Source organism: Maniola hyperantus, chromosome 26, assembly GCF_902806685.2.
Source record: "Maniola hyperantus chromosome 26, iAphHyp1.2, whole genome shotgun sequence".
Lineage (NCBI taxonomy): Eukaryota > Metazoa > Arthropoda > Insecta > Lepidoptera > Nymphalidae > Maniola > Maniola hyperantus.
Genome location: NC_048561.1, coordinates 5,843,265 through 5,851,029, shown reverse-complemented (window position 1 = coordinate 5,851,029; position 7,765 = coordinate 5,843,265). Strand labels below are relative to the sequence as shown.

Below are 7,765 nucleotides of genomic sequence, written 5' to 3'. Positions count from 1 at the left end.
CTGGGACGAAAACCTGTACAAGGTCCAGTTCGCCATAAACAGTGCGGTTAATGAATCCACTGGATTCTCCCCGTTCTTCCTTGTCCACGCTAGAGAACCGGTCTTAAATGGTTCCTTCTATAAGGACACGGATAAGGAGTACGAGGCCGGAATTCCAAGGGAGGAATACGCAGGAAAGTTTGGAACTTTGGAGGACATATTTGGTCAGGTTAGGAGAAATTTGTTTCAGGCTCATGCAGAGTATGCAACGCATTACAACTTAAGGCGTAGGTCTGCAAGCTATTCTGTTGGGGATATAGTGTGGAAAAAGACCTATCCACAAAGCGACGCTACAAATTTTTTCGCAGCTAAGCTGGCACCTAAGTATGAAAAGTGCAGGGTTGTCAAGGTTTTGTCACCTTTGGTTTATGAACTAGTTAGAGTAGCTGACAACCACCCAATAGGCACTTGGCATATTAAGGATATTAAGAAGTAGATATTTGCCATTACTTAGTTTGGTCTAAACTGTTTGAATATTTAAGTTATCAATATTCAATTAGGAATTTGTATGAGTGTAGTGATGTTCTGAGTTAACAGTTACATTACCATGGTTCAGTTGAGGATGAATGTAGTGGATGTATGTAGGGATGAATATGTGATGATGGGAATGCTTGTGGTAGACCAACCGGTTGAGAAAGTAAAAATGCAAATATCGTACTTTGGGGATAACGAAAAGGGGGGGTTTTGTGTTTTGTTTTCGTTTTCCTTCTAGATAATGGATCATTTCTGTTATTTTTCCGATTCTGTTCCGAGATCTATTTTCTAGGAGAGTTATTTCGTTTTTTTTTTCTCATATTCCGATTTTGATTCGGTTTTATTTTTCCGAATGGGATAGAGAACGGTTGCCATATCAGATGGACCCGTTCACAACCAGATTTTCCGTATTTGTTGAGTAACAAATATTACGATGGTAGTTTAAAAGAGTGAACCACCGTAGGCCTAGACGCATTCTATCAGTCAGCTGAAGAATGATGCCAAGATGTTTCCACTCAAGTGTCTTAGACACCATGAAGTTTTTTTTTGTATATATTCTTTTTAGAAGTTAGGGTTGTGTAGTTAAGTATAATGTATAAAACCTTACACTGTTTTCAGTAAATTTATTTTGTTAGACAATTTTCCTTGTTAGTAGTAGATGTGCGTTCACGCGTAACTTCTGTGTTTTTTTTGTTTGTTTCAGGCAAATTGTTAGTAGTTGTTGGATGACGCTGAGGGCAGCGTGGTTCAACCTGTTGAACCTTTTCGTAGGAGGGGAAGTATTGTGACGTTGTAAATTTTGAACTACTAACTGGCGTTTCGCTTTTAATAAAAATCAATTTTGTTCAAAGTATGTTGGTGCCACCTAGCATCAAGGTGCAGAACTACGCGTGGGTCGATGTTCAGAGTTCATTCGAGCCACAATAGATGGCGTTTGCTTCGTTGTCAATTGTCGTAAAAATAAAACAAAATAATTAAATAAAACCATAATATCATTTGTTTATTGTTAAGTCATTAACAAAACGGTTCTTATAATATATCCTTAGGTTCCGCAAATATTCAAAAATGAATTGGCTTCATGATCAAACTAAATGAGTGCGGCCACACTCGGGTTGCGTCTGGCAACACCGATTGCTGAGATTTAGAATTTTCCTGGAGTCAACATGTGAAGACGAATTTTTTTCGTTCCAGGAAAATCTCACTTCTTTTCGCCCATGGCTTCGCCTGGAAAAATACAATAGTCATAAATTTTAGTCATCCTAACGTATTTTCAATGTTTCATCAGTTATGGTGAGTGAAAAATCAAGTAATGTGGATTCGACAAAATGGCGGTTTGGTTAGAGAAAATCCTAATCTCATGATTTCTTTCAGTTCCAGTTATTTTAACTTCCCAAATAAATGAGGATAATGGGTTGTGGGTGGACTTCTGAAAACCATTGGTGGCCAGGAGTTCAATAGGTGAGTTGTGTTTGATCGGGAAAATTCCACGTGTCGAAATTTTCACACAGCACAAATTATAATCTTGTTTTTCTTTGTTACAGGGTTTACGTTTACGTTTACGTTTACGTTACGTTTACGTTTACGTTTAGCTTCAGTTTTCCGTTTTAGGTTTTACGTTTACGTTTTCGGTTTTCGTATTTATTTCTTTTGCACATTCACGTTGACAACTTAATTGCTATGGATAAGACTTGGTAAAAATCTTTGTAATGAAACATTTCGGTTGTGAAGAATCAAATAAATTGAGTTTTGGATCTTGGCCGATGCCGTCCAGCTACCTTGCAGTCTTCGCACCTACAAGTAAGCAATGTTTGTATCCTGGTACAGTTTAGTGAACCTTCTTAGTGTATGTGTACAGTAAGAACCCTGTCTTTACTACTGAGCTTTTATTTTGAAACAATTTTATGAATTTTACTGTGTCATTGTCTATTCCATGCCAATGGCATCTTAAATTTAAAACATAGATCTTATGTACTATCTACCTAAGTCATTCTAATGTATCTAAATTAAGTCTTGGCATTAAGCTAGAATAACTAAGCATTATTAGCCATCCTTATGTATTAAGCGACCCCGGTAAAAGTTACATTAAAAACAATTTTGCCTAACATCTAGCAAATTTCATTTATAACACCTCATATGCATTACAAGGGAGTCGACGGCTAGCTTCTATTCTTTACTAGGTAGATAGATCAAGTAAAGTAAATTAAAATTATTTTTTTTTCCTCTAATCTTTGTAAGGTGGTAGATTATTCCGTATCCGGGTATATTTCTATTCCGCACAATTTACCACCCTTACAGTGGGTAACTTACAACGGAGATCTTACATGGTGTGCACTTATAGACCTCGTCAAACCGCTATTGCGAGTCGCCATTATTATCACTTTAGTTGTTCATTGTATAACCATGTCAATAAAATCCTACACATATATCCCCTAACTGCGGCGAGAGTTAAAAAGATATGTACTAAATGGCTTTTAACTCTTTCTTACGATCAATCAGAACAACTCATAAAGTCTTGGCATTGTAATTAAATCTAATTCACATAATATAACATTTCCACACACACACACACACACACACACACACACACACACACACACACACACACACACGCACACGCACACACACACACACACACACACACACACGCGCACGCGCACTCATTTTGTCATATTGTATGAGGAGGGCGATGATCACTGCAACACAGTGTATACTTCTGCAGGATCATCGTTCCCATCTTTTATTGTCTGTGAAATTATGTGTGAAAAATAAAGATTATTTATTTAAAAAATAAAATTAAAAATCCTTTATTTTATGATTAACCAAAATCACAAAAAATAATTTGAATTTGCAATTGCTAAATATAGAAAAATATTAACGGAAATATCTATGTTTTTGTCGAGATTTATTACTACGATTGTGTAGTGGGATGGTGTACAGTACACACACACTCTCACACACATACGCACGCACGCACGCACACACACACACACACACACACAAATTGTTTCAAAAACGAACAACTTCACTAGTGGCATAATAATTATTTTTATTAAATAACGACTAAATTCATAAAAATGATATTATATTTATCCCAGGTGAAAAACGAGCGGCGGCTGCGCGCCGGCAAGCCCATAGTGGTGGAGGTGTCCCTGGAGAGAGAGGATGAAATCGTGGGGCCCGTCATCGCGCCCTTCTTCCCACAGGTGAGGGTGACCACTTTCAGGGCTCTGTACCCGAAGGGTGCCAACGGGACCCTCTGGTAATAACCAGAGTGAGGAAACTCTCGTTTCGATCCTGAATCAAGACCAAACTTAATTCAGACCTTTTTCCATAAATGTATCGTTTTTTCAGCTTACCAAAACAAACCCCCTTTTATTTTTTTACATCTTTTTTTAAACTGTCAAATCTGAAGTACGTCTTTTTTCCGAATCTGTAACTCAATTTTTTTTTTTTTTTAAATTGCTTTTACACATGGCTAACAAAATGACATCGAATACCAAAAAGTTTAGGTTCATTAGCTGGGATGACGTCAAATGAGCTTGCCGTCATCCCAGCTCATGAACCTGAACCAAACGGCAAAATTAGACATGCAAAATTTTAATGAATTTTATTGCACTTATCGATCGAATAAAATTTTTGTAAATTCTTTGGCAGTTTATTATATTTATTACCTTAGGATCAAATTAGGACAGTTTTCAAAAAAGAGTTAATATGGGGTAAAACATCTAATATGTGTAAATATGGGGCAAAAGCTGTGGTAGCCTAGTACTTAGGACGTCCGCCTTCCAATCGGAGGTCGGGGGTTCGATCCCGGGCACGCACCTCTAACTTTTCGGAGTTATGTGCGTTTTTTAAGTAATTAAAATATCACTTGCTATAACGGTGAAGGAAAACATCGTGAGGAAACCTGCATGCCTGAGAGTTCTCCATAATGTTCTCAAAGGTGTGTGAAGTCTGCCAATCCGCACTTGGCCAGCGTGGTAGACTATGGCCAAAACCCTTCTCACCTGAGAGGAGACCTGTGCTCTGGGCACCGTGCTTAGTGAGCCGGTGATGGGTTGATCATGATGATGATGATATGGGTATGGGCAGTGGCGTGCACTACTTTTAAGCCAGGATAGGCATTAGTTAGGTAGGAACCTGTTTACTGGCAGGTCATAATGAAAAATATGCATTGAGCTATTACAACTGGGGTACGCAGTGCATTTATGCCTCTATGACCTGCACGCTACTGGGTATGGGTGTACCTATGCCTGAAATAGAAGTTTATTTATTTATTTATTTTTATATTACCAGTTTCCATTGTAATAATTGGAAAAAGAGCAACCGCCGAGTTTCTTGCTGGTTCTTCTCGGTAGGAACGGCATTCCGAACCAGTGGTAAATTAAAACTACCTGACTATTCATAAGCACTTTTAAAAAGTTTACATGAATAAAAAAAACATTCTATTTCTATTCTATTTCTATTCTAATGGTTTCCAGAAACGCGAGGAGGGCTGGTGGGTGGTGATCGGCGACCCCAAGACCAACACGCTGCTGTCCATCAAGCGCGTGTCGCTCGGCCGCGCCGCCAAGCTGCGGCTCGACTTCGTGTGCGGCGCGCCCGGCCGCCACACCTACACGCTGTACTTCATGTCCGACGCGTACCTCGGCGCCGACCAGGAGTACAAGTTCAACGTCGACGTCGAGGACGCCGCCTCCGACTCCAGCGACTCCGAGTAGTTTACAACATCTAGCCGTATACAAATATCGAAATAAATTGTGAAATTTTAATATTTACTGTCGTCCTATTTATTTGTTATAGTCCTTCACCTATTTTTTTTTTTTTTAATTCGTTATAGGCGCACGCTTGACGATCACACCTGATGGGCAGTGGCGTGCAGGTCATAGAGGCATAAATGCACTGCTTACCCCAGTTGAATAGCTCAATGCATATTTTTCATAATGACCTGCCAGTAAACAGGCTCCTACTTAACTAGTGCCTACCCTGGCTTCAAACCCTGTGCACGCCACTGCTGATGGGAAATGATGATGTGGCCTAAGATGGGACGCGTTTGCCTATTCACTCTTGTTTTAAAGATACCCAGATTATAATTGGCAGGAAACACAGATCTAGGAAGAGTATTCCAGACCCTAGCCATGCGTATAAGGAATGATGACGCAAAGCGTTTCGTACGCGAAGATGGAATGTTGACGACATAGGGGTGGAAACTCGCCCGGTGTCTTGCGGTACGGTGGTAGAAAGGTGAGGGAGGGACAAGATCGAACAGCTCCTGAGCACACTCTCCGAAATATATCCTGTAAAACACCGATAGGCCGGCAACTTTTCAGCGGTGATCAAGACTTTGAAGCTTCCCCAATTATATTACCTATATTCAATTTCTTTAAGAAATAGAGCTACACTCACTAATTAAGTGGAGTTATTCCCGTTGAGTCACACCCCTCGTGTGTAACACTATAACTCAACGGGATTTTTTTAAAATTGTTGTTCCATTGAGTAAGTGTTTTTGATGATGACATTTATTTTCAAATCCAAGATGGCGGACATGGATTTTTTTACAAAAAAATAGACATGGGTGTCGTTTTCGGTGTTTTCGAGGATGCTGAATTTGATGATGATTGATGACATTTATTTTCAAATCCAAGATGGTGGACATGGACTTTTACTTCGAGGTAAAATGTAAGCATCAAAACATGTAGGTGTGACTCAGCGGGACAACAATCTCAAAAAATTCCCATTAGCAACAGTGTTACTCAACGGGACAACAATTTTTAAAAATCCCGTTGAGTCAGTGTTGCACACAGGGGTGTGACTGACTCAACGGGAATAACTCATAGGTACGACCAATACGACAGACCAGACTGCGTGAAGTCGGGATGATTAGATTTCGTTTTGGGTTACTTAGAGGAGGTAATGATATCATGGTCAATAGGTAAGTAGATATTATTGTACCTATCTACATATATGCGTAGGTATTAACGATAAAGTAAATCGAGGTCAAAAAGGTTGATCCCTTGCGTTAATCACGTACGTGCCGACGACGCCGGGTCAAACGCGTGTTATCGTTCACGTACGATACAAAGATATGAACTGTCATCCACTCATCCCGCAATATAAGCTTATCTCGAAATTATTATAATCTCGATTCTCTTGAAACTTGAACCTTATCGTGAGATGAATAACTCGAAGCTAGCGCGGCAAAATGATGAAACAAGAGTTATCGAACGATACCTAAACCTGCATAATATAATATCGGAATAGGTAAGTACATACTTTAAACCTACTTCTGAATAAAAATACCCATCCGTTTTTAAAAGCTTATTTTGTGGTTTAACGACATATTTTAATCTATATATATAAAATTCAAAGTCCTGACTGACATAGATATCAACGCACAGCCTAAACCGCTGGTCCCAAAGACATGAAATTTGGAGGGTCTATTCTTTGTGAAGAGTATGTATCCACTAAGAAAGGGTTTATCGAAATTCCACCCCTAAGTGGGTTAAATGGGGTATGGAAGTTTGTATGAAAGTCGGTCATTTTTCAAGTTATTTGCATGAAAATTGGTATTTGGGTTTTCGGTCACAAATGAAGAAATACGTGTTTCAGGATTTTTGGAAAATTCGCCCATAAGGGTGATAAAATAGGGGATGTAAGTTTGTATGGGAAAGTTTTAATTATTATAATTGACTTGAAATTTGGAAAGTAGGTTTTTTCTTGAGGTTAGGTGTCAGCTAAGAAACGACTACGAGTATCCTGGTTATATCCTCATTTCCTCATTGATCACGTAGAGAAACTCCGCACATAGCTCTCTCCATCGCCCGCTAAGTGACTATGAGCTTTCTTATGAGGCCCATCTAGTCTAAATCTAATCTAATCTAACTAAGAGACTGCGTCGAGGTGTGACGACAGAATGCCCCTCTTCACATCTCTCACTTGGTTTTAATACCTTAACTAGCAACTAATACTAAAAATGTGGATAAGTCCCAATTAATTGGAGTCACGTGTGGCAACGAGGTGATTTCTTGCTGACGGCGCGCTGGACTCATTACCTACTGACTTAGCCTTCGGTGATGATTTGCTGCGCAAGTGATTTGAATTTTGAACTAGGTTGGGATATGTAACAACTATAAAGTAAAAACAATTAATAACAAAGGCGGCTCAAAGTACGCTTTACAGTTCTCAACCACGATCGTAGCGGGAAGCCTAAGGTGGAGTGGAGATCCATTGAGTGCACTTTGCGGCATTTTTC

The 7,765-nt window shown here is 39.3% G+C and overlaps 1 protein-coding gene across 1 annotated transcript in view; it reads left to right on the top strand.

Moving 5' to 3' along the window:
* The window catches only part of Brr2 (U5 small nuclear ribonucleoprotein l(3)72Ab), a 56,792-nt gene extending 51,501 nt beyond the window's left edge, over nt 1–5,291 (top strand). The window contains exons 41-42 of the mRNA XM_034982405.2: nt 3,609–3,716; nt 4,995–5,291. Of these exons, the coding sequence (XP_034838296.1) occupies nt 3,609–3,716; nt 4,995–5,234 (348 nt within the window). The 3' untranslated portion in view covers nt 5,235–5,291. The remainder of the gene's footprint in view (nt 1–3,608; nt 3,717–4,994) is intronic.
* Nucleotides 5,292–7,765: the final 2,474 nt, after the last annotated feature.